Raw genomic sequence first — 26,453 nt, 5'->3', positions numbered from 1 at the left:
AGTCAAGGCGCCACACAAAATTGACTGTCACACTGGGCTACCTCGTTTTTCCGGTGGTCATGTATGGATGGGAGAGCTGGACATAAAGAAAGCTGAGCACCGAATAGTGATGCTTTTGAACTGTGGTGGTGGAAAAGACTCTTGAGAGTCCCTTGGACATGAAGGAGATCCAGCCAGTCCATCCTAAAGGAAATCAGTCCTGAATGTTCATTGGAAGGACTGATGCTGAAGCTGAAACTCCAATACTTTAGCCACCTGATGCAAAGATCTGACTCACTGGAAAAGACCCTGATGCTGGGAAAGTCTGAAGGGAAGAGGGGAAGGGATGGCAGAGGATGAGATGCTTGGATGGCATCACCGACTCGATGGACATGAGTTTAAGTAAGCGCTGAGAGTTGGTGATGGACAGGGAGGCCTGGCGTGCTGCAGTCCATGACCTTGCAAAGAGTCAGACACGACTGAGCGACTGAACTGTGCTATCTCTCTCTCTCATGGAAACACATGCTGTGTGGAATTGAAAAGCCAACTATAGAAATATCCCAACCAAAATGTCTATATATTTTAATGTGAAAAGATTGGATTCAGAAGATCTTCCATTTCGCAGGATTTGCTTTGCGCTTACCTGGTACTCAGCATCTGAAAAAAGACTATTTTTCTCCATAAAAAATTCTGTAGTCCACGGCAGGACTGGCTCCGTAATCTGCAGGGCTGGTGCAAAATGAGAATGCAGGACCCTCTGCTCAAAAGCTGTAAAGACTCTGAAGACAATGATAGCAGAGCACGGAGCCAGGGGTCCTTCTGAGGGCCCAAGGAGGCCCACCGGCCACCCCTCCTTGAAGTCAGAGCTGGTCACACACAAGATCAACTGGGAGGACAGTAAGTGATGGCGAGGGTGGCTTGGTCACGTCTGACTGTCTGCGACCCCGAGTTTGTGGGATTCTCCAGGCCGGAAACCTGGAGTGGGAAGCCAGTATCCTCCAGGGACCTTCCCAACCCAGGGACCGAAGCCCGGTCTCCTGCACTGCAGGCGACTCTTCCCGGCCTGAGCCACCAGGGAAGGACTATGATGAGGAAAGGAATTCCAAGTTTATTGATGACAAATGCACGGGATATTATAAGGCAATTCTACTAAAATTTTAATAGGATCATATTGAAAAACACAGTTTTGAAGAAACTGCCAATGACATTTAACGCAGTAGATCCAGCTAAGAAAGAGACGGGCAGAGGCCGAGCTGTGTGACAGGGTCTGTAACACCCGGGACAACGGTGTCCATCCTCACAGGTCGCTGCTGACGGCCTGATGGCGACAAATGACAAACGCCTCTGACCCTGGCTGGACAGACAGCTCACTTCAGGCGACAGTGGGCACAGGCTAGGGGGAGGCGGGCGCGGATGCCACTGGCCCCACTGCCCGCTGCCAAGGGCAGCGTCTCTGTAGCCTGTCTCTCCTCACAACTCAGTGCTGACTTGGGCACAGCAGACAGTGGACTAGAGACAGGCTGAGAATGTGGGTCACACCACCAGGTTAGAGGGAGCCCAGCTCCTGATGACGCCACAGGGAGGCCAGTGGACCCCGCACCGCTCTCCACCTGAACTTCAGCATCGGCTGGGTGTGGGCCCCACGCCTCAGCAGGGAACACGGGCGGCTGCAGAAAGCTTCATGCAGTGTAGTCACTCATTTGTGTCCGACTCTTTGCGAGCCCATGGCCTATAGCACACCAGGCCTCCCAGTCCATCACCAACTCCCGGAGTTACTCAAACTCACGTCCATTGAGTTGGTGATGGCATCCAACCATCACATCCTCTGTCATCCCCTCCTCCTCCTGCCTTCAATCTTTTCAAGTGAGTCAGCTCCTCGCATCAGGGGCCAAAGTATTGCAGTTTCACGTTTAGCATCAGTCCTTCCACTGAACCTTCAGGACTGACTTCCTTTAGGATGCACTGGTTGAAACCTTAGCCGCCTCCTTCTCTCCAGCACCCGCGGGAGGATGGAATGTCACCAGGCGTGCATCTATGACGTGCTCTGAAGCGCCGCCATCTCGTGAACAGGGCCTGTCTGCTCATCTCTGACCCCGGGCGCAACTGAACATGCTCAGAGAGTGTGGACGGTCAAGCACTTGAACAGGCCTCTGACCACAGACCCTCCAAAGCAGACACAGTGGCTCAGGGATGGACTTCTCCCGGTCTGGGTCCACGGCCCTCCCCTGTTCTGCTGGTTTCTGGAGGGCTCACGTTCGGGGGTCTCTGAGGCCCGCTCCCCCTCCCCGGGGCTGCCATAGCCTCTGCTTCACTCTGGTCTCAGGAGCAGGGCCACCGAGCAGAGGAGACAGGGAAGCCCGCTCATCCTTCCAGGCCCGGAGCAGAGCGCGCTCCCCAAGGACCTGGACTGGATAGGCGGAGGGAGGACCTAGAGAGCAGGCAGCCAGTGTTCCCCACTGGCAGGACCACTGAGTGCCCGTCTCCGGTGGGAGCTTCACCTCCGAGAAGGCACGGGACACAAAAAGACACACACACAGGTACACACACACTTAAATTACACACAGGCACACACACAGACACAGAGATACACACAGACACACACAGACACAAAGATACACAAAGACACACACACATACACACACACAAACAGAAACACACACAGACACATGTACACACACAAAGACACACACAGACACACAGACACACACACAGATACAGACACATACACACAGACACAAAGATACACACAGACACTCACACAGACACGCACAGAGACAGACACACACAGAGACACACACACACAGAGAGACACACACAGACACACACACACACAGCACAGACACACACACACAGACACAAAGATACACACAGACACACACACACACACAGAGACACACACACATAGGCAGTCACAATCAGCCTTTTATTTGTGGACTTTTGCCAAGGTCACTCGGGGTTCCAGGCTCTTTGCAGAGATTGGGGAGAGCCATGAGGAGCACCGGGGGGCCCCCACCACCTCGTCACGGCGAGCAGAAGCGGCCGCAGAACAGGATGGCCCCGGTCTTGCCGTGCTGGATGAAGAAGAGGAAGGGACGGTCGGCACAGAACCGGGGCACGACACTGAGGGAGCGCATCATGACCACCACCCCTGTGGCAGCCGCGGCCTCCGTGCCCTCCTCGGTGACCTCCACGAAGGACTTGTGCACGACCTTGGACAGGTACAGGCCTCTCTGGGACGACATCCCTCTGAAGTCAGCCTGGGCCTCCTCGAAGGCGTCGGTCATGCCCAGTTCTTGGAGGACACACTCCATGTCGTAAGTCTCCTCCAGCGTAAACCGGGGAAGAAACACCTCGACCTCCTCCTCGTCCATCGCATCCGGCTTCATCCATGCGACAAATTTCTCGTAGGTCAGGGCCTTCTCCACCTGAAGGAGAAGGTAGAAGATCTCAGGGTCTGCAGCAGCGCTGCCCCGGGGACCATCTGCTGCGACCCACACACCGTGCCCTGCGGGCCACACATGAGTTCCCGGAGCCCAGTGCCCAGCAGGGATCGGGACGAGAGCCAAGCCCCAGGCCACAGGTGCTTGGTTACCGTGTACACGTCAGTGCTTTCACTGGGCAGCAGGATGACCATGTTCAGCTCTTGGCCGACGTAGGGAAGCACCAGAATCTGGGTGCTTATTTCTCCAATGTAGGTTATTTTACAGGTGGACTTCTTGAACATCATCTGCACAGTTTTCTCCACATTCTATAAAGGAAATGGATAAACGTTAACTGAAACAAGACCCGTGGACACGCGGGATGAGTCATCAGAGCCGGGCCCCTGCGCCCACACACTCTGTCTTGTCTCCAGACCCCCCCCAGCTCCGCCTCGTCAGCTTGTCTGCACCCGGCTCCAGCTCCCACCCCTGGTTCCCAGCGCTCAGGCCTCAGGCTGCTGTTCTCCTGCTGACCCAGGAGGGCTCCACTCGGTCGTTCCCGGCAGGACCTCGGCCCTGGAGCCTGCCTGCCTGACATCTCATCTGGACGCAAAGGAGCCTCCGCTCGGCTCGCACACTGGCGGCTCGTGTCCCCTCCGCCTGCTCCGTCTGTACGTTCCCACCTCTGCTCATGGCGACACCACTCCTCCCACCGTCAAACCCTGCCGGGTCCTGGGCGCCTGGCCTTCCCGCCCACAGCTGACCATCAACAACCATGTGGGCTCTGGTTTTAAAGACAACAGCGCTGCCTGGTGTCTCAGGGGCAAATAACCCGCCTTCCAATGCAGGAGACACAGGCTCCAGCCCTGGTCTGGGAAAACCCCACAGCCCAGGGGCTTCTAAGCCCACGGGCCACAGCTACTGAGCCTGGGCTGAGAGCCCGGGAGCCACAGCTCCTACAGTCACGGGCCCGGAGCCCGAGCTCTGCACCAGGAGAAGCACCAGCAGGAGAAGCCCGAGCCCCGAGCCCAGAGGGCCTCCGCCTCGGCAGCGGCAGGAAAGGCTGAGCGGCAAGGAGCCCCGCACAGCCGAGTAAATAGATACAAGGATCAGAAAACCACAAGGCAAGCTCACTTGTGCTTCCTACCCCTGCCACTCTCAGCCCAGCCACCGTCCTCAGGAAAACTTCCAAGTAACCTCCCGGGTCCTGCACATGGGCCCAAGGGGCTCTGGGGGGTCAGAGCCACTGTGAGAGGCCATGGGCTCTGTGAGAGTCAGAGGAGGGACACGGGAACCAGGAACCCGGGCCGTGGAGACCGCTAGGGAGGCTCCTGGACGCCCTGCAGAGAAAGGCGTCTGTGTAGGTAGCTCCTGACGGGAGGGGTCAGACGGTAGGATCCAGGACCATGAGCGTCACAGCTACAGTCTGGAGTTTAAACTGGGTCTCGGGGGCTCTAGCAGGCCCAGAGACCTGCGAGCTGCCCCGTGGGATGTGCTATAAGAGACAGAACACCCGCCGCACGGACCGCCCCTGATGATACCTCAGAGGAGGAGCAGGGGGAGAGGAAGCCAGGATTTGCCTGGATCCACATCTGGGCCGCCAAGGCCACAAGAGGCTCACGTTCCTGAAGGTCAGCCTCCTCGCACGATCCATAAACTAAGAGGACCCCAGGGACCATTTCCAAAACCTCCTTCGCTTTATGAAACATTCTTGTTCACCTTGCTGACTTTGAATGGCCTTTCCTCAGTATGCTCTTTGTTAAACTGTTCATCCCAGTTTCCTTTGAAGTAGATGGCATTCACGAGAACCAGACGTGTCACAGGGTTAACTGAATTTGCAGACAGCAAATCTCTAATTTTACCTGCACGGAAGATTTAAAGGACCAGTTAGCTAACAGGGTTTCCTGGTGAGGTGCTGGGCAGGGTAATTACTGGCCCGTCCCCTGGAGGAGTCAGTGCCCAGACCAGAGGGTTCACTGTCCCCCAGACAACCACGTGCAGCGAGTTGTCTGTTTACTCGATAAGTTGGGTCCCACTCTTTGCGACCCCGTGGCCTGTAGCCCACCAGGCTCCTGCGTCCTGGGGTTCCCCAGGCAAGAATACGGCAGCAGGTTGCCATTTCCTCCTCCAGGGGATCTTTCTGACCCAGGGATCCAACCCACCTATCCTGCTCTGGCAGGTGATTCTTTGCCATCTGAGCCACCAGGGAAACCCATGCAGGGAGCCTGGCCTGAAAGCAAAATCAGGGACAAAAACCTTCAAGTCTCTGCTCAGAAAGATACCATGAGTTGCATAAAACACATAAATGAACAAATAATAAGGGCAGAATCATTCACAGTTGCAGAAAAAGGAATGTTCGGACTACAGCGTGAGGGGACCCTCCTGAAGGGGAGAGGTCGAAGCCAGTGTGGAGAGCACGGAAACGGATAAGCGCAGGTGGCCCAGGGCCTGCCCGCGTGTCCTGCAGTGATGCTCAGCAACCCGCAGAGCGCGCGCTCTGCTGGACAGGCAGGGAGGTGGCGCCGTATCCAGAGTCTGCCTTCCGCCCTTTGTGAAAAGGCAGACTATAGGAACATTAACAGCAACAGCCAAAAGTCAGAGTGTGATTGCTCTGGGAGAGGTGCACCGAATATTGATGAGGAGGGGGAAAGCTAGAGAAATTGATTGCCGATTAAATTTCAGAAGTGGATTTGAAAGTTCCAGGTCTTTAGAGAAAAAAGCCATTTTTGTTTACATTCGATGGTCTTGAGAAGGAACTGATGGAAAATAAGACCGATTCAAATACTGTGCAAACAGAAGTAGTGACACGTCCTCACCTTCTGTCTTTTCAGCTACCCAGGTGTTTATGTGCTTCCTGGACTCCTCCGTAGCGCTGACAAAGTCCAGCTCTTCCATCCCTGCTTGGTAGAACACGCGGCAGGCATCTTTGAAAGACTAGGAGAGACGGAATGACAGAATCACATGGCTACAGAAACACACAACGCCAACGGCTGACTGCTTCACCACGCATAACCTCGACACTGATCATTCGACGGTTACTTGTGTAATGTGCAAACGAATGTTCGCAATTAACCTTCAATCCACTTTCTCAGTTTTCAGCTACACTGAATAAATAACTGAGTAAAGCTCAGGCTTCCCAGGTGGCACAGTGGAAAGAATCCGCCTGCAAATGTTGGAGATGAAGGTTTGATCTCTTTGTGGGAAGATCCCTTGGAGAAGGAAATGGTAACCCACTCCAGTATCCTTGCCTGGACAATCCCATGGACAGAGGAGCCTGGTGGGCTACAGTCCCTGGGGTCGCAAAGAGTCAGACACAACTAAGCAACTAGGCAACAACAACACAGCCATTCAGGGCAACGTGGCAACACTGCCGCCAGCACGCGTTCCGGGCTTCCCTCCTGTGTGACCCTGGAAAGGCCGCTGCGTCTCTCTGGTTCCTTGCCCCCTGGAAGCAAGGACGCAGTGGTAGCTATGTCTCAGAGGTGCTCTGAGGACCGGGAGAATTGCCTCTGTCCGATGTCACGTGGCTGAGTTCTCCCCACACCGTGGACCCTGCATCTCGTGGTCCGGGTGCCTCATTTCATAGAACCCTCACATCATTCAGGCTCTGCCAACCTACTGCTCCATTCTTAATCGGGGCTTTTGAAAAAGACGTGAGTGTCTCAGTCTAAGAAAATAGTCTGGAAGCAAAGTGGTCTCCTCCAAGTTGATACCTCCTCATACCCTCGGTGATTTCAACAGCTTTTAAACACATCTGAAAACAAGGGCCTGCTTCTTAAATTACTGTTTAGTAATAATGACCAGTCAAAGAGCAAACTAAAGGAATATCTAATCATACACTGTGATTGGTATTGGATCCTTGGAATACTCGATCACTATGAAATAACTGACAAATATTTTGAATGTTTTGATTTTATAGTCCATATCAAAATAACATTTTAAACATCAATGATTTTCTTCAAATATCCTCTAGAAAAGAAAGGAACTTAAGGAGCGGTTCCGGGAAGCGTGAGGTCGTGACTGGGGTCCGACATCCCGCCCACCGTGTGGGTCTCAGCCCACAGGCCTCTCTGCACCACAAGGCCCGCTTCCCGTCAGCACAGGACCTCGGTCTCTATCTGCCTCCAGCAATCGGGAGTATGACTTACCGAGAGGAAATCGTAAGCCTTCTCTCCAAAAAGCCTGTTGGCGGTTCTGAGCAAGTACTGTGTGCCGGTCCTATTAACTTCACTGAGAAGCTTCTGGAAACCCTGGTGGATATCTTCACCTCCGCCACTGCTCTTGCTTAGAGAAAGCGTCTGAAATCAAAAACAGATAATACCCTCCACTGCAGTACGCCCTGACTACAGGAAATGGACACAACACTGAAGTCAGCCTAAGCACCGCACTGATCCTCAAGGCAGCTTAAAGCAAGACTCACGCAAATAAAGACACAGTGGCTCTGGGAAGCCCCCCAGCCCGCCTCCCGCTCGGGCTCAGGCAGCGACGGCGGGCGAAGAAATGCCCCTGGGCAAGTCCAGGGCCCTGTGCTCGCGGTCTGCCTGCAGACGGGGCTGCGGAGGGGCCGCCCATCTCTGCACAAACAGGCCACGTCTTCGGGTCTGGAGTGCCCTCGGGATGGGCTCCAACCAGCGGGAGACAGGAGAAGAGGCTCTTCCGGGCCCAGGCCTTTGTAGAGGCCTGGCACCTCCACGTTCCCAGTCTTGCCCCCTGCTGCCAGGGTGCAGAAACGCCCAGCCATCCTGCTGGGGCCTCATGACAACGCAGCAGAGTGGATACACGGAGGAGAGTGCCTAGCGGATTGGGGCCTCTCCTACACCAGGAGGAGCCCAGCGGGCACCGTGCGGCCAGGCCGCAGAGGCCCAGGCATGGTCCTGATCATTCCCGGTCGTGGTCGGTTTGTTCAGGAGCCACAGAGAGAAGGTCCAGACAGCTGTCCGGCACAGTTCCAAAGTAACACATAGCTAAAGCCTGGGCACGGGCTTTGTACCCAGCAGCCGGCTGAGGCTAGAGGGCCAGGGGCACCACTGCTGGAGGAGAGGAGGCCGGGTGGGAGCCCTGGAGAGAGGCCCATGCAGCGCGGGAAGGCCAGCCCTCCCCCTGGAATCAGATTCTGCACAGGAGGTGCCCAGAGAGAGGGCGACCCCTTCAGAGCCTGGGAGAGCGGGAGGGGAGACAGTGCCGAGCTCAAGAGGGGACTGCTCCCTTTTCAGCAGGACTTAAAGGGAATACGTGCGTCTCCCAGGTGGCGCACTGGGAAAGGATCCACCTGCCGGGGCAGGAGAAAGACTCGCGGGTTCCATCCCTGGGTTGGGAAGATGCCCTGGAGGAGGACATGGCAACCCACGCCAGTGTTCTTTCTGGAGAACCCCATGGACAGAGGAGCCTGGAGGGCTGCCGTCCACGGGGAAGCAAACAGTCAGAGATGACTGAGCAGGAGCACCCGCGTATTTGCGTCCTGACACTTGCTGGGTGGAGGGGGCAAGTGTTCCTCACTCCCAGCCTCTCCAGCTGGCACAGGACTCTGAAAGTGATGGCCTTAGGGCAGAGGTCAAACTCACAGCCCCGGCTCAAGGGCGGGATCAGGACTCTGTTACACCTGGAGGCCCTCTGGACCCCAGGACCTTGGGAAGGGTAAGGGCACCCCACATGCGGGAAGGCTGTGACCCCCAGGGGCCAGAGGTCAGCGTCACGCCACCACTGTGGCCCAGGAGCTGACGTCCACACCCTGTGTAGCCCGCCCGGGGCTGACTCTGGGCATCTCGGCAGGACGGGCCTCGGCCAGCAGGGCCTTGAGCAGCGGGTCCGAGCAGAGGCTCGATGAACGCTTGCTCGTTCAAGCCTGTCCTGCTGGAATCGGGTGCTGCGCTGTCAGGAGCCCCAGGCTACACGCCAGACAGACACTGGAGGGGGCGCCCAGGGAGGGGGACACAGGGGAGTAGGCCAGGCTGTGGAGCAAGACCTTTGGATTCGGATCACGGACACCGGCTCACCGACCAAAGAGAGAGCATTAGCCGCCGCCCACAACCGGCTTGCCGAACGTACCTGGCACATCTGGGCTGCGGTGTTGCCCTTGGCCCCCATGAGGACCATGGCCAGGGCAGAGGAGATGCTTAGGGGCGAGATAAACACATTTTTCGAGTTGTCCGCACCCAGCTTTTTCAGAAGGGTCAAGGCAAAGGTGCCATTTGATGCTGACAGCGCATCCATGCTGGCGAGGCTGAAAGGACGGATTGAAAATTAGTGTCACGCAAATTCAGGCCACAGGTCGACCGCGTCTCACGCTGCTCTTAACTGTTGTTAGCACTGACGCTCTACCTCGACAGCAAGCAGGTACTCGCACAAAAGGCGGTTTCCTCGGGGTTTCCCCTGCTGCCCCAGGCCCAGGCCCTGCTGATCCTGCTTCAGACAAGGGCCTTGGGACGCGCCCACGTCCACCTCCAGGGCCCTGCCTCGGAGGTCGACAGCCCTGCTACGGAGGGCGTTTGGTCTAGAACAGGACACTGTGGGAATGGGCTGGGGTGCATGAGGATTCAGGGCCTTTCTGTGCGTGGTGGGAAGGGATGACAGCTGAGCCTGACACCGACCTGGGAGAGACAGAGCAGGTGAGCCCGAGGAAAGCGCCTGAAGCTGCAGGGCTGCAGGCTGGCAACCCCGCTCCCGGCCCTGCGTCAGCTACCTGATTTCTGCTCCCTGCATGACGACGGGGGCGCACAGGGTAATGTCTGCTCTTGATGGCGTGCAGGGCAGCTCACGCAAAAGACTGCACTGCAGCACACTGATTGCTCTGAAGTAAAGAGACTATGCCAAAGCCTTTGACTGTGTGGATCACAATAAACTGTGGGAAATTCTGAGAGAGATGGGAATACCAGATCACTGACCTGCCTCTTGAGAAACCTGTATGCAGGTCAGGAAGCAACAGTTAGAACTGGACATGGAACAACACACTGGTTCCAAATAGGAAAAGGAGTACGTCAAGGCTGTATATTGTCACCCTGCTTATTTAACTTCTTTGCAGAATACATCATGAGAAACGCTGGGCTGGAAGAAGCACAGGCTGGAATCAAGATTGCTGGGAGAAATATCAATAACCTCAGATATGCAGATGACACCACCCTTATGGCAGAAAGTGAGAGGAACTCAAAAGCCTCTTGATGAAAGTAAAGAGGAGAGCGAAAAAGTTGGCTTAAAGCTCAACATTCAGAAAATGAAGATCATGGCATCTGGTCCCATCACTTCATGGCAAATAGATGGGGAAACAGTGGAAACAGTGACAGACTTTATTTTCTTTTGCTCCAATATCACTGCAGATGGTGATTGCAGACATGAAATTAAAAGACTCTTACTCCCTGGAAGGAAAGTTATGACCAACCTAGATAGCATATTCAAAAGCAGAGACATTACTTTGCCAACAAAAGTCCATTTAGTCAAGGCTATGGTTTTTCCAGTGGTCCTGTATGGATGTGAGAGTTGGACTGTGAAGAAAGCTGAGTGCCGAAGAATTGATGCTTTTGAACTGTGGTGTTGGAGAAGACTCTTGAGAGTCCCTTGGACTGCAAGGAGATCCAACCAGTCCATTCTGAAGGAGATCAGCCCTGGGATTTCTTTGGAGGGAATGATGCTGAAGCTGAAACTCTAGTACTTTGGCCACCTCATGCGAAGAGTTGACTCATTGGAAAAGACTCTGATGCTGGGAGGGATTGTGGGCAGGAGAAGGGGACGACAGAGGATGAGATGGCTAGATGGCATCACAGACTTGATGGACCTGAGTCTGAGTGAACTCCAGGAGTTGGTGATGGACAGCAGGGCCTGGTGTGCTGCGATTCATGGGGTCGCAAAGAGTCGGACACAACTGAGTGACTGAATTGAACTGAAAGAGTCTTGAGAAACAGCTGGTACAAAAAGCTTACGCTCTCCTTCTTCTGTTCCCCCTGGAGCTGAAAATAAATCTCCATGTAGAAATACCGTCCCTGTACCAGGAGGCAGAGAGACATCTTAACGGCCTAAGAGGGGAACCCAAGGCCCAAAGGCTGTACAAGAAACCAGCAAACCTGACACTTCATGACCTTGCTGCCCCAGGCAAACGCCCTTGTCTGTCAAATCTTCACACACACAAAGCTGCCTGCCTGGTCACTTCTTGAGCCTTGTATCTTTGACGTTCGCACAAAATTCAGTGGGGTTGCTCTTCTGCTATTGATTTGTCTGAGGTCCATTTAACTCCTCGACCAGCCCGGAAGAACGTAGAGGAGAATCACTGCTGTTACACACACTCTCTTCCAGCTTTAATATCCAACTGGTTGCTTTCTATCTAAGTCGAGTCCAACTCTTTTGTGATCCGTGGACTACTACCTGGCCCCTCTGTCCATGGATTTTCCAGGCAAGAATACTGGAGTGGGTTGCCATTTCCTCCTCCAGGGGATCTTTCCGACCCAGGAATGAACCCGAGGCTCCTGCCTTGCAGAAGCGTCTTTCCACTGAGCCACCAGGGCAGGCGTTAATATCCAATAGCTCAGCACTAATACAGAGGAAAGCAGAAGGTCACTGGTCTTCAAAGGCCGCAGCGAGGCTGGTAATAGTTGTTTTCCTCCACTGGCAACAGTTGCTGATGGTCGTTAAAGGTGAGAGCATACCCACTCCCTGTAAAATCGCTAAACTGAAAAGGAGGGAATGAAGCAGTGAGGCCCAAGCCCTTTGTGTGTGTAGCGCGCTCTTAGTGCAAGCAGAAAAGAACAGTGGCCCCATTTACGCTCGTTTCGCTCTAGTGTTACTGGCTGGAGTGATCAGGCCAGAAGCTGAGCTGCAATACAACACTTAGGACTGGAACTGGCCTCTTGTGGTTCTAAATACTTAGTTTACATGGCCAGTATGACTGAAACCATGGCCTTTCTCTGGGGTGGTATAACGCTGAGGGTGCAGGGGAATCCTGGACACGCCACGCCCCAGAACACTGATAACCACAGCCCTTCCTGTTCATGGGGACCTCAGTCCAAGGGTTACTTATCACACGCCCTCTCTGCCTCGGCCTTAAAGCACACCAGCGGGGAGGCACACAGTAGGGCCAGGTAAACCACTGGGCTGGAAGCCAAAGTCCCAGCAGAACCCGGCCTCCCCAGCAGCTCAGTAATCCTGGCAGCATGTGAAGGTTCATTTCCCATACTTTTTTTCCCTCAAACTAGAGCTTTATGGGGGGTGGAGAGGGGGGGAGAGAAGGGAAGAAAGTAACTCAGGTGCCAACTTATCGAGCACCCAGGTGCGACTAAAGTTTCTCCCAGGCCCTCTTAGCCCTGAAGATGCCCACTCTCGGAATACTGCGCCTGCAGCGTGTCTAGCGAAAACAAAACCAGCCGTAACAAGCTCTGAAACGGTCCTCAGGATTATCCTCGCAGGCCTGAGGGGCCCTGAGCGCAGGCCGCGCGGTGGGCGGGAGACCGCTGGGCGCCGGGTCCGCCTGGGCACTCAGGCCGGCTCCTATCCGCCCTCCGAGTCCCCCGCCCCCGGCTCCTCGGGTCCCCTACGCCCGGCGCTCTCCGAGGGTCACCTGGGCACTCAGGCCGGCTCTTATCCGCCCTCCGGCCTCCACCTCGGTCCCCCGCGTCCGCAACGCCCAGACGCTCGCCGAGAGTACCTGGGCGCCGCCCCCAGGCGGGTCCTCCGGTCCCCGGTCCCGAAGGGCGGCGCCGTCACACTCACCGGGTCGCCACGGCCGCCGCGGCCGCCTGATCCTAAAGAAAACCCAGCCCGGCACGCGCCCCCGCAGCCGCCCGCCGCCCGCCTCGCCCGCAGGCCGGTTCCGCGGCCCCAACATCCCCAAACGTACCTGAGCGCGGCCGGAGCGGGCTGGGCATGGACGGAGGCGCCGGGCGTAAATACCCCGCCGAGAGGGGCGGGCCGGGCCGCACCCGGCTGGACCGGAGAGAGGGACCAGCCGGGAGGGACGGAGCCGAGCGGGAGGGGCGGGGCGGGCCGGGCCGGAGGGCAAGGCGGAGCGGGAGAGGCGTGGCCTAGCGGGAGGGGCGTGGCCGAGGGGAGGGGCGGGGAGGGCCGGAACGGAGAGCCGGACCGAAGGGAGGGGTGGGGCCGAGAAGGAGGTAGCGGGCCAAGCGGTAGGGGCGGGGCAGACGGGAAGGGGCGGGGCGGGCAGGACAGGATAGCGGGGCTCGGACAGGAGGGGCGGGGCGATTCGGGCCGGAGGGCGGGGCCGGGCCGGAGGGCGGGGCGGGCAGGACCGAAGGGCTGGGCTCGAGCTGGAGGGCCGGGGTCGAGCGGCAGGGGCTGGGCAGAGGGGGAGGGCCGGGCCCGGCGGGACCGGACCGAACTGGACCGGAGGGCGGTGCCGCATGGTTGGGGCGGAGCCGAACAGCAGGGGCGAGCCAGGCGCCGGGCGAGCCAAGCGCCAGGTGAGCCGCGAGTCCGGTCCGGCCCCAGTGCGGGGACCGCTACCCGGGGCCGCAGGAGGAGCGAAGGCCCGGTCCTAGGAGGCCTTCAGCGGGCGAGCCCGGGTCTTCGCGGGGCGCACGGGCTGATACTTGGTCCTGAGAGGCGCCGCCCGGGCACGTGGGCTTGAGTCTCTGCGCGAAGCCAGGCGCGCTCCTCCCGGTGCACAGAGGCCCCTGTGAACCAAGCACGGTGGGACCCTGGCCTGCCCGCCCAGCGCAGCCTTGGAGGGCGGACAGGGCGCCGGTGACCGCAGTGGGGAAATTAGCGACCTCGTCTGAAACATGACAGGTTCAGTTTGGAAACCTGGGAGAGCTGGGGGCGTCCCTGGTGGCTCAGAGAGTAAAGAATCGGCCCGCAGCATTGAAGACCCAGGTTCGATCCCTGGGTGGGGAAGACCCGCTGGAGAAGGAAAAGGCAGCCCACTGGAGTATCCTTGCCTGGAGAATCCCATGGACAAAGGAGCCTGGCACCATTGCAAAGACTCGGACTTACTACGCACACACAGGACTGTTCAAGTCTGAGTGTAGGCTGTCAGCCCAGTTTGGTGATGGATACGCTGTTAATTCTCCCTATTGTTTCTATTTCTCTTCTTTTGATGACCACACATTGAAATCAAACCAGATGACCCTCTATTAAATGTTGAAATTGTTTATTGTGTATGACAAGTGTTTCTTTTGTTAATGAATCCTTTGAACCTAAAACGAAAGTAAAACTTGCAGGGAAACGGTGTCTCGTGTTTAGAGAATTCGCTTCAAATGTACAAATGATGTCCACAAAGTTTGTCTTTGTGACCCCAGCCAATTTGTCCCTGGTTGGAGCCCTGACAGAACCCCTGATCCTCAGAAAGAAAAGTTCATGTTCTTTCCCCACTTGTCCCCAGGTAGGGGGCTGGTTTCTTCTCTTTCCATTTCAAAGGACTCAGCACTCCCTGGAAAGTACAAGTAAACAGAGCCTGTTAGGCATGCGTCAGGCAGTCTGAATTTCCAGCCAGTGATCTGGAACCACGAACAAAGGAGGCTGACCGAGGGTCTAAACACAGCTTTGTCATTTGTGAATTGGGGATTGTTACACGTCAGTGTTTTCATTCGCTGTGCTTTCTTTTTGAAAATAACCTTTCTTTCAAATGTTGGAAATAATACATTGGCAAAGATACATTTAAAAAGCACGTCGCAACCCATATCCAGGTCACTTAACACAAGTCAGTTTTGACACACACAGCAACTCACCCAAGACCAGACCGCAGAGCAGCCACTTAAACGTCCCCCTGGGTCAGTCAGCATTCTGTCCTGCTGAGGCTTCAGCTCCAACACAGAAGGAGAGGGTGCTCACCTCCTCACCACAGGTTCTACCGGGACATTTGCACCACTAATAGGATTGTTTCTAAGTGAATTTTCCAGCATTGCCTGAATTGACTGACTCATGAAACGCCAGAGAATGTCTGCCTGATGTCCCTGGGTGGAGATGCAAGCAGATTGATAAGGCTGTCTGAAAATAGTGCCCTGGGGGCTTAGATGCATAACGAAAAAAGACACCCTAATGGGTGAGACCAGCGATGATTAGGTCAATTGCTTACTGATTCACGCTAATTAAGTGGATATTTACTAAACATCTGTAATGCAAAGCTCTAGACTAGTCCAGGGGTGGAACTTCTGGCCTCCAATGGAGAACATGAAATAAGTTCCAGGATATAAGCTCCAGGCCGCTATCTTTATCTGCCTGGCTTCCTTAGAGACAGTGACCCCTGGGATGTTTCCCACAAACAACAGAAGTAATCCAGATGACACAGAGCATATCTGGTTAGCAACCCACAGTATTTACAAGCTTTTCAGATCTGATGGCCCAGCAGTACTTGCAGAGAAACTGCAGCAGCCCCGCCCAGAGATTCAGGCGTGAAACGTGCTCAAGGCCTGGTCCTTCTGAAAGACAGACCAGGTGGGCAGCAGACAGCACACTATGAGGCCGTGGACACAGAGCGGGATCCCTCATATGGACAGAATGCCTGAAACCTTGCCTTTTGCCAGTGTGTGTGTGCTCACTTAGTCATAGCCAACCATTTGCAAGCCCGTGGCCATGCACTGTAGCCCGCCAGGCTCCTCTACCCGTGGGATTTGCCAGGCGAGAATATTGCAGTGGGCTGCCACTTCCTTCTCGGGGGGTCTTCCTGACTCAGGGATCGAACCCACATCTCCTGCTTTTCCTAGAGAGCAGGTGGGTGTTTTCCCAGTGTGCACCTGGGCAGTAACAGGTCATTAAAGAAGCGGGTTAAAATCAGACTCTGCCCAAAGAGAGAGAATTGATGAGACTGCACCCTCCTTGGGGCACTTGTTGTTCAGTTGCTGAGTCGTATGTGACTCTGCGACCCCATGGCCTGCAGCACACCAGACTTCCCTGCCCTTCACCATCTCCTGGAGTTTGCTCAAGCTCATAATCATTGAGTCAATGATGGCATCCAGCCACCTCATCCTCCCTCGTCCCCTTCTCCTCCCGCCTTCAATCTTTCCCAGCATCAGGGTCTTTCCAGTGAGTCAGCTCTTCGCATCAGGTGGCCTAAGTATTGGAGCTTCTGCCGGGAGCCAGCGTGAGGAACTCCGCCCATGGCAAAGGTCATGAGGAAGGGGGCTTGGCATACGCAAAGGCGTGATCAAGCTTCAGGAAACCTCCTGTTCCCGAGCATCTACCCCCAAAGCCAGAGTATACCTAGAAATTATTCGTATAGTGGGTTGGTTAGGAATTATATTGGTGAAGGGTTTTTCATTTGTGCCAATAATTACTGCTAATTCCCTGCCCTGGGTGTGACAAGGGTGTCTCAGGTCAAACCTCTCTGCTGACAAACTAGCCTGTGTGACAGGATTATCCATACTCCATGATTGTTTCATGATTGTTTACTACCTCTCAACCATAAACAGCACAGAGAGTTTTGGAGTATTTTGAGAGTCTTAATTAGCATAGGGCTTTTCTCATTGTTGAGTCAATGATTGCCACCAGGCCTCCATATCCTTAAGCACCTAGGAATATATTAATCAATGTTTTTGGAATATAGAAAAGGAAATATAGTAGTTTTTGATGTTAGCAATACTAGACTTTTTGAGTTAATGAATTTTCTCTTTTGTTATAGATCACTGTACTTTGTTATAAATCACTGTGTCCTTGCTATGTAAAAATGTGACTTTATCACTATCCTAAGACTAAATAGATCTTAAGGGGAACATTGGTGAAGGGTTTTTATTTGTTGGGCTGATGTTTTGCTGCTAAATCTCCATATTCCCTGCCCTTATAATGAATATAACTAGCATATAGGAGAAATAAGTATTAACCTTTAAGATTAATCATGTTAACCTTGGGTTAAATAAATTCCTTTCTTGATTGTAACTCACTAACACCCTCACCCTATATGAATGCAACTTTATTTGGAGGGTGGTGCCTGGTTTAAGAAAAAACATCCTTGGAAAAAATAAGTTTTTTGGTTATCAGAAAGAATGGGTCATAAATGTCAGCAGGCCTCATAGCCAGAAGATGATGTAAAACCCCTAAGACCTTTTTTTATGTAAAGTACCTGATTTTGATAAAGGTCAGGACTGCTGACCCCTGCGTGACTCTGTATTCATCCCTATGTGTAACAAAAGGTATATAAGCAAATCTAAAAAATAAAGAAATCGGATCAGTTTCTGGAAAGACTGATTCCCCAATGGCGCTTCTTTCTTGCTTCCGTTTTTCTGGCTGAATTAATGTGGGTACTCACCAAGCCTGCTAATTATGCCTGGGCTTCTGGGATCGGACCGGGGAGGCCTCAGTGCCTCCTCTCCTTCGGGAGAATGGAAAGACGCCTGCGGCCTACGTAGGTGGTGATTGGTATTCCACATAAACCAAGTTATTCAGCCTCTTTTTCTCCACTATTTCCTACTACACTATCCGTTTCTAATCTCTCTCTATATCTGTAATTAAATATGTATTTTTCCAAGGACGCTGAAGCCGTCCCTACCTTCGAATCACCCTGGATCCACCGGGGCTGGACCCCGACAAGCTTCAGCTTCAGCATCAGTCCCTCCCATGAATATTCAGGGTTGATTTCCTTTAGGATTGACTGGTTGGCTCTCCTTGCAGTCCAAGGGACTCTCAAGAGTCTTCTCCAGCACCACAGCTCAGAAGCGCCACATGGATTCAGACCCCAGGCTCCTCCATGTCTTCTCTTTCGGGACAGTTTGGGAAGGACCCTGAGCTCCACCCGAGCAGGACAGCCCTCTCCCACCACGCTCCCTGCTCCTAGATTTACTGCAAAGACCTCAGCTTCCTTGAGCGCTTTTGGGGACCTGGGCAAACATCCTGCCTTCTTTCCAGCTAGCAGAGGTTCAGGCACCGACACCGGAACATGTTTGTCTGGGGGGGTCACCCGGCTCTCCTTCCAGATGCACAGGGAGCACGTGCGAGACAGGACTCCTCACCCCACCGGCTCTCCTTCCCTATGGCGACCACAGCCTGCCAGCGGGGTGACCCAGGGTCCTCAGTGCCCGCCTGATGTTGACCTTCCGGAGCCCCTGCCAGAATTCCTAGGAAACTCCAGCGTGAATCTACTGCCTCCACGGTCACAGTTAAGATACCTGACTCCAAGGGGAAGACAGAGAGGAGCAGCCAGGCACTGCCCTCCTCCCGGGAGACAGTAATCTACCCCACAGCCCGCAGGCCGGGAGCCCTTCCCGAGCTGTGCCAGGCAGCCAGGCGGAGTTCCCACCCTGAGGGCCTGTGACTTCGGCACAGGAAGGCCAGGCCCACTCCACGTCACACCAGACAAGCTGGGGGCTCCCCCACGAAGCTCCTCTAGGGCTCATGGGCTGGCCTAGACATCCTAAAGTTCATTAGGAATAAAGAACCACTCTCGACACCACAACCTTCACCGACTCACACATGAGCTAGGAAATTATTACGAGGAGTAATTGCTACCGTCCACGGTTCTCAGGGGAACGGAGAGACAGAGTGAAACAGAAAGACGCCCGGCAGTGAGGGGGCCCCATGTGCACCGCAGGCCCTCCCCGCCTTCTGGGCGACTCCTGCCCACGTTCCTCTGTCTGCTCTGGACACTTCCTGAGGGCGGGACGTGGGAAGGAGCCCCTCTCCCGGCTAACCTCGGCCACCCGGGCAGCAGTGAAACCCTTTGGCTCCCAGGAGGACCATGGCCAGGACCGAGGAGAGGCTCACAGGAGAGAGAAGCACGTTGCCTGAAGGGCCATCTTCACACAGGGCCTTAAAAAGGCGGAGGGCGAAGGTGCCATTTGCTTCACAGAGTGCATCCATGAGGCCAGGTCTGGAGTCTGAGAGCGGAGAGAGAGGCCCTCAGTAACTCTGAGTGCCGTCCACCTGACGCAGGACACTGTCCTTTCAGGGTGGAGCGTAAAATAGTCTACGGAGCAAGATCCATGTATGGGTGCTTTCCGTCCTAATAGAAAGTCCAAGGTTAAGGTCACTAACTGCGTGCGGTCCTGGCAGCAGATCAAGAGGCTGAGAGCCTCGGGGAATGGACAGCAATGGCTGACGGGGGCGCCCACCCCCCACACACACACACACTGCTGGGCTCCTGGGAGCGGTGAAGTCCAGTCCTTTCCCATCTGAGAAGGGGGAGGACAGGGCCAGAGGGGAGGAGGGGAGAGACCCCACGTGAGAGCCTTGCCGGCCCTCTGCCGGCTCCCCACAAGGCCCCGTGTATCCTTGCACATACTCCTGAGGAACCCCTGGGAGATGTTCAGTTATGAAGCAGACCAGGTCTCCCCATTTCCCAGCTGATAGCTGAGAAATGTTTGAGAAGCTGAACTGGAGCCAGACAGGCTGGAATCCGGGAGGAAATGGGCTGTGAGGCGAGGAATTTCCACCTACAGCGGCTGCTCCATGCCAGCCGGGCCTCGGGTCCTGATGGTCAGCAAGTGCCCCTGAACCCCGGCCCAGCTCAGGGCGCCTGCCCTCCGCTCCCCAGCCCTCAGGGACCCTCAGACACGGGACGTGGGGCCCAAACTCTGTGCTTTTCTTTAAATTTTTCAGTTCAATTTTTACCAGAAACAGGATTTGAAGGCTCCCTCCTTCCTTCCCTCAACAGCCATCAGCGGACACTGAGCCTGACATTGGAAACCAGGTCCCGAGGGACACAGGAGAGGAAAGGACTAAAGACAGGTGTTCAGGAGAGGACCGTCAGGGTGACGGGGTGCAGCCAGGGCGAGCACTGAGGCCGTGGGAGAGGCAGGGGAGGTCAGAGGGGGTCAGGCAGGCCGGCGGGGTGGCCCCGGCCCTCCTGAAACCGGACATGGACCGGACATGGCACGGCCATCAGCCCCCAGCCCACCTGTGGCCGTCTTTCCTTGGTAACGAGACCCTCACTCACACCACGGCTGGCCTCAGGCCCTGAGGGGCCCCTGTGTCCTCCCGGCCCAATCCAGCCCCCCACAGCCACCACCAAGCCTTGCCTCCTGTCCCCTTAAAGCTCTCCAGCCAGGCTGGCCCTGACCCCACGTCTATTCTGGCCCGCATTCTCCCTGCTGCCGCTCGGAGCCTGAGAACAGAGTGTCCACACTCCCCACCTCCCTCCACTGTGGCAGGCGGAGGCGGTCCTGACCCTGCTCCCGGGCTCTTGCCTGGCCCAGCCCTGGGGCTCAAACACATCTGGCCGACACGGTTCATCCTCCTGCCAGACCTGAGAGCCCCTTCAGCCCCTCTGAGGCGCTGGGACCTCTGAAAGCTCCGCTTACCCAGCTCCCCATCCTTCAACCAGGCAGTCACCCTTCTGCCTCCAGGTGGCAGCGCAGCGGGTTCTGGATCCCCACCTTCTGGAGGGGCCCTGAGCCCGTCCCCCGCTGGCGCTCCCCTTCAGCTCTCTCTCGCGCGGGAGGGGCTCACCTGCCTCCTCAGCTCCAGATGCTGACAGCTCCCAGCAGGGAGTGGCCTCTGGTCCAGGAGGCCCTGCGAATAGAACCTGAACCGCAGGGCCGCCTCCAACCCCGCCCCGCCCACAACTTGAGGTTCAGCCCACTGCCCTTGGAGCTCGGAATCTGGGCAGACCCAGGCCTCCGGGATGCTGAGGGTCGGGGTGGCGGTCAGGGTGGGGATTGTGGGGGTCGGGGGCAGTGGGGGTCAGGGTGGGCGGACCCAGACCTCTGGGATGTGGAGGTTTTTTCAAAGTCTTTAATTCGTGATCTGACTTTCAGCTCTAGAGAAGAAACAGAGTTGTCCTGGCAAGCAAACCCCAGCAGGTCTGGGTCACTCGTCAGAGCACCATCTCCCACCACCATCACGGTCAGCCACCCTTGGCCTCTTAACTCTCAGCCCAGTGAGCCCTGTCTGGGTACTGTTAGCAAAAGACGGTGCCTGCAGCTCTGCCTGCGGGCACTCAGATGCCATTTCTCAGCAGCCTACAAAGAGCAATGCTGAGCATGGCCCTGTTCTGCAAAGGTTTCCAAAACTTTGAAGGCCATTATCCCTCTCAACTTTTTCTTCCTCAACTTTGAAGACCTTCTCCCTCTAAACTTGTTTCCCCCATGAGTGCTCCATCCCTCCATAATGAAGATTGTCCACTCAAATAGGGACGTCTCAGCCTCTCCCACAAGCATGGCACTGGGCTGGGCGCTGGGCACCTGGCTGAGGACACGACCTCCGACCTGAGGTGCCTCACAGGTGATGAGAACACCAGAAGTGCTCAGAGGTACTTTCTAGATATTATGAGAAAACATCTAGATGGTGGCAGCCACACACAAATTTTCCAAGAAAGTCCCCGGCAGACACTTCACTCTGGACGGACTTTATGGAGGAGCTTCCATGTTCCCCACTAGGTGAGCGGCCTTAGGACAGCCTCATTCTCCTTGACTTAGTTTTGTGTCCCTACCATCAACCACAGTGTCTGGACAGATTTCTAATGGGATGGTGAGACTTCCTGGGGGTTGATTATGCACAAATATTTTTTAAATTTGCGTATTTATTTAAATTGGAGGCTAATTACTGTACCATACTGTGGTGGTTTTGCCATGCACTGACATGGAGCAGCCTGGTGTGCATGTTTCCCCATCTTCTCTAGAAGCTCGAGCAGCCATCTGTATGTCCTCTTTGGAGAAATGTCTGTTTAGTTCTTTGGCCCATGTTTTGATTGGGTTGTTTATTTTTCTGGTATTGAGCTGCAGGAGCTGCTTGTATATTTTTGAGATGAATTCTTTGTCAGTTGCTTCGCTTGCCATTATTTTCTCCCCTTCTGTCTTTTCACCTTGCTTATAGTTTCCTTCGTTGTGCAAAAGCTTTTAAGTTTAATTAGGTCCCGTTTGTTTATTTTTGCTTGTATTTCCGTTACTCTGGGAGGTGGGTCATAGAGGATCCTGCCGTGATTTATGTCAGAGAGTTTGCCTATGTTTTCCTCTAGGAGTTTTACAGTTTCTGGTCTTACATTTAGATCATTTTGAGCTTATTTGAGTGTATGGTGATAGAGAGTGTTCTTGTTTCTTTCTTTTACAAGTGGTTGGCCCGGTTTCCCAGCACCACTTGTTAAAGAGATTCTCTTTTCTGCTTTGTATATTGTTGCCTCTTTTGTAACAAATGTTAAAGCTCTTCAGACAGACGCAGAGGGAAACAGCATTTTAGATCCCGGTCTTACTGGTGATGTCAGAGAACAGGTCCTCTGAAAATGATCTGGGTGATCCTGGGAGGTGGTGGTGGGAGGCGGGGGGATGTGTCCCAGAGGGGATTGAGGAGAAGGCAGTGGCAGGAAGGGGCCTTGAAATCTAAGCCAGGCCAGATCCAGAAGGGCCAGCACCCAGCACATGGAACCCAGAGAAGGGCGCCCGGTGGTTCTGGGTTCCGCACAGGAAGTGCTGGGCAGTCGGCTCCCCTGTTCCCTGCAGCCCGGGCCTCAAGTGTTTTAGCTTCTGTAAAGAAACAGAAGGTGGCCGGGAGGAGGAGCCCCGAGCCCAGGAAGGTGTCCCAGTGTTCGGCAACACGGAAAGACAGAGCAGGCTGATGGTTAAAAATGAACGTTGATTAACCAGGCGATTCCTGGATCACGAGGCTGACCCAGCACCACACCCAGTGAGGTCAAGCCCCCGAAATGGCCCCAGGAGCTGAGATGAAGGATGTGTGAGTCACAGAGGTGCCCTTGCTCTGCAGCCCAGTCAGAGAGCCGGGACCCCTCCTCCCGCTCACTAATCTCACCCCACAGCCACCCTGCGTGTCACATGGCAGAAAAGCCGGACTTCAAGTATGGCTGTACGGAGGGTTTTTTCCAGACCAAGGAATTTTATGAAATCTACACAGATTGAAAGCTTCAGTTTCATAAAGAGGTTTCTCTCTAAAAGCCCTGTTCCGTCCTAATGTGGATTTATGACGCAGAGGAAAGGACCAGGTTGGACCTAAAGAGACACTCAAGAAGCCAGTCAAATGAAAGGGGTAAGATTCCCTGAGACTCAGAACTGAAGCAATCGCAGTGTGTCTCAGAAAGGGGTAAGAGGTCCTGGGTGGGGCGGCGAGGGTGGCGGTGACCTGCCCAGGAACGGAGAGCTGGGAAGGGAGGACCCAGGGTGGTCCCCCTACAGGACAGTGGAAACAGGGAGTCAGGGGTATGCACAGGCTGAGATACAAGGAGTGGGCTTATGAAAGTGACGCCAAGGAGGGGGGCCACAGAAACAAGAAAGGAGGCAGACATAAATCAGAGGCAATATTCAAATTCAAAATCAGAGTTTCAGACGTGTATCTCTCAGCCCGCGTTTAAGACATGTGCCAGCGTTGCTCGTATTTCCTTTCCATGCATGTCTGAACCTGACTTCCGGACAGCAGTTACACCTATTAGCTCCACAGAGTTGGTGGGCAGTTTCCAGAAGACAGTGCGTGTCACGTTTGTTAACTTCAGTGAGAAGTGATGCGAAGCTTGGTACACATCTGTCTCCACCACTGTTGACGGGAAATACCACCACTGACTTTGCACGTCACCCACTAGGCCCCCAAAGGGAAACCTCCACACACATCGCTGTGCTGGAGATGTGGTGGGTTCTGACGTGAAAGGGGCCCGATTTCGTGTCCAGCCAGCATTGCTCACAGGCAGCACCGCTGACAAGTGGGGTCAGATGACCATTCCTGACGTGGTTCCTGTGCCCCTCCACTAGAGGCCAGCTGCACCTCCCTCCATTAGGAACAGAAACACCTCCCGGCGTGCTACCTGTCTTCAAGGGGGACAGTGCCCACCAGCTGATAATGATGTCACAGACTCATTCAGCTCAGGAGGGCACAAACCATGATAACCGGAGGAAGACAGGAAAAGTCTCTTTGGGCTGAATCTAACCTGGCCTGGGGAATACAGGGAAGGGCATATACAGAAACGAATGTGAAAATGCTTCACCAGCAGTTTCACAGAATTTTCCAGACCCAGCGGAGACTTTGTCACGATGAGAGTTTAGGTGATTCCTGTATCCCCCACCAGCCCGACCCCCACCCCGGCCAGAGATTACCTGCTCCATGAGCAGAACCAGGACCCTGGGGAAGCCCAGTTCGGATCCCTGGACACATCTCAGGCGAACGTGCACATACCCTGGCGCTGAGTGCTGTTGTGATCACATTACATGTGAATTACATACATGATATGGAGCGTATGTTAATGTCCTGCATACGACGAGGTTCCAGGACACATTCACCCTGAGTTTGTGGTGATCGGTTATTGGAAACCAAGACACCTGGTTACTCACCTGTTGACTCACAAGCAGTCAGTCCTGGGTGCCCGGGCTCATAACCGGTGACTCTGGGCAACAGGCCCTGGTGGGCGAGAGCCCCTTTCCCTCAGCACCCGCCGCCAACACTTCTCTGAGCTGGAACCACGCACACTCAGCTCTCAGAGCCTCAGAGCCGCACGCCGGGGGCAGGGCAGGCGTGACCCAGCTCTAAGCAGGGGAGATGTGGCTGAGGAATTGTGTAGTCTGAGCCGAGAACCGCAGAGAGCCCCCGACTGCTGCTGGGTTGCCTTCAGGTTGCTGTCTGCACCACCATCCAAAACAGAGTTCTGCAGAAAAACATGCAATTCTCGGCGAAGAAGAGCCATGTGTAAGCCCCCATGTCCTGAACTGGTTTGCCAGAAGTTTTACCTTCATTTTCCGTTCAAAGGATTCCTTAACAAAAGAAACCCCTTGTTCAGTTCATTTCAGCCGCTCAGTCATGTCCAAGTCTTTGAGACCTCATGGAGTGCAGCACGCCAGGCCTCCCTGTCCATCACCAATTCTCGGAGCCTGTTCAAACTCATCGAGTCGGTGATGCCATGCAACCATCTCATCCTCTGTCACCCCCTTCTCCTCCAGCCCTCAGTCTTTCCCAGCATCAGGGTCTTGTCCAATGAGTCAAGTGTTTGCATCTAGTGGCCAAAATATTGGAGCTTCAGCTTCAACATCAGTCCTTCCGATATTCAGGACTGATTTCCTTTAGGATCGACTGGTTTGATTTCCTCGTAGTCATAGGGACTGTCGAGAGTCTCTCCAGCCCCACAGTTCAGAAGCATCAATCCTTTGACGCTCAGTCTTTTTTATGATCTGACCCTCACATCCATACGTGACTTCTGGGAAAACCAAAGCTTTCCCTGGATGAACCTTTGTCAGTAAAGAAATGTCTCTGCTTTTTAATATGCTGTCTAGGTTGGTCATAAGTTGTCATCCAAGGGGCAAGCGTCTTTTAATTTCACAGCTTCAGTCACCATTTGCTGTGATTTTCGAGCCCAAGAAAATGAAGTCTCTCACTGTTTCCACTGTTTTCCCATCTATGTGCCATGAAGTGATGGGACCAGATGCCATGACCTTCCCTTTTTGAATGTTGAGTTTTCAGCCAACTTTCTCCTTCCTCTCTTTCACTTTCATCAAAGGCTGTTTAGTTCCTCCTCGCTTTCTGCCATAAAGGTGGTGTCATCTGCGTATCTGAGGTTATTGGTGTTTCTGCCGGCAGTCCTGATTCCAGCTTGTTACACACAAATATAGAGGTTTCATTGTCGATAGCTCCCTGAACTTAATTTCAGCATGCAGGTCTCAAAAGAAAAGAAATAGAAACAACAGAGAGAAGTAAGAGCACACACATCACCCAGGTGCGTTCCCAGCCGACACCCAGATGTTTCCATCCCTGGGAAATCCCGAAGAGTCAGTCTGGCCCCCAGCTGGGAAAGGATGCCGGGCTGTGCGTCCACCACAAGGGTGCGACGTCCCACTGCGGTCATGGGGGCTGCGGTTAATAACCCCAGACTGCACGCTGACATCAGCATCGGCGCTGTGAACAAACGCAGCTCCGGTTTCTTCCTTCAACTGTTACAATGCTGTTTGTCTCACCATGTGAGTCAGAAGGTTCCTTAGACTGGGGCCTAATATCAGGAGCTAGATATTCCAAACCCAATGCTTTGGTACCTAAAGTGCCCCTTACTTGTTGGTAACGATTGTCACGCTTGCAGGCAGGTATGAGGTACAGGCAGGGTCCAGGGTCTGAAGTCGGTCAGAAGTATGCTGCCCTTTCTCTGAAGCGTGACCCAGGCTACCTCCACTTTCATTTCCCAAAAGTGTCAAACTCGGGAGATCAAGGAAGACAGGGAGTACAGATTTTGGCAAGAATGTGGGTTGGATCACACAGGATTTGTCGTTTTGTGAGTGGTGT

At 54.5% G+C, this 26,453-nt stretch overlaps 1 protein-coding gene and 1 long non-coding RNA gene across 3 annotated transcripts in view; both read right to left on the bottom strand.

Annotated features, from left to right (window-relative positions):
* Positions 1-2,883: 2,883 nt before the first annotated feature.
* The window catches only part of LOC138425516 (serpin B6), a 36,061-nt gene continuing 12,491 nt past the window's right edge, over positions 2,884-26,453 (bottom strand). The window contains exons 1-7 of one of the 2 annotated variants that reach the window (XM_069563489.1): positions 13,216-13,370; positions 9,444-9,618; positions 7,547-7,696; positions 6,215-6,332; positions 5,118-5,260; positions 3,572-3,727; positions 2,884-3,404 (exon numbers count right to left, since the gene is read on the bottom strand). In XM_069563489.1, coding sequence (XP_069419590.1) covers positions 3,000-3,404; positions 3,572-3,727; positions 5,118-5,260; positions 6,215-6,332; positions 7,547-7,696; positions 9,444-9,608 — 1,137 coding nt within the window. In that variant the 5' untranslated portion in view covers positions 9,609-9,618; positions 13,216-13,370 and the 3' untranslated portion in view covers positions 2,884-2,999. Of the gene's footprint in view, positions 3,405-3,571; positions 3,728-5,117; positions 5,261-6,214; positions 6,333-7,546; positions 7,697-9,443; positions 9,619-13,215; positions 13,371-26,453 lie in introns of those variants that run through there. The other variant, XM_069563490.1, reaches the window with a different exon arrangement.
* Positions 14,468-20,784, bottom strand: LOC138425518 (uncharacterized). Its single transcript, XR_011251241.1, has 3 exons — positions 20,709-20,784; positions 18,953-19,138; positions 14,468-14,763 (listed from the first exon to the last, which is right to left on the bottom strand). It is a non-coding gene; the product is annotated as an uncharacterized lncRNA (long non-coding RNA).

This window comes from Ovis canadensis, chromosome 20 (assembly GCF_042477335.2).
Source record: "Ovis canadensis isolate MfBH-ARS-UI-01 breed Bighorn chromosome 20, ARS-UI_OviCan_v2, whole genome shotgun sequence".
Classification (NCBI taxonomy): Eukaryota; Metazoa; Chordata; class Mammalia; order Artiodactyla; family Bovidae; genus Ovis; species Ovis canadensis.
Note: the sequence above shows the minus strand (reverse complement) of the source record. Positions and strands in the feature narration are given on the sequence as shown.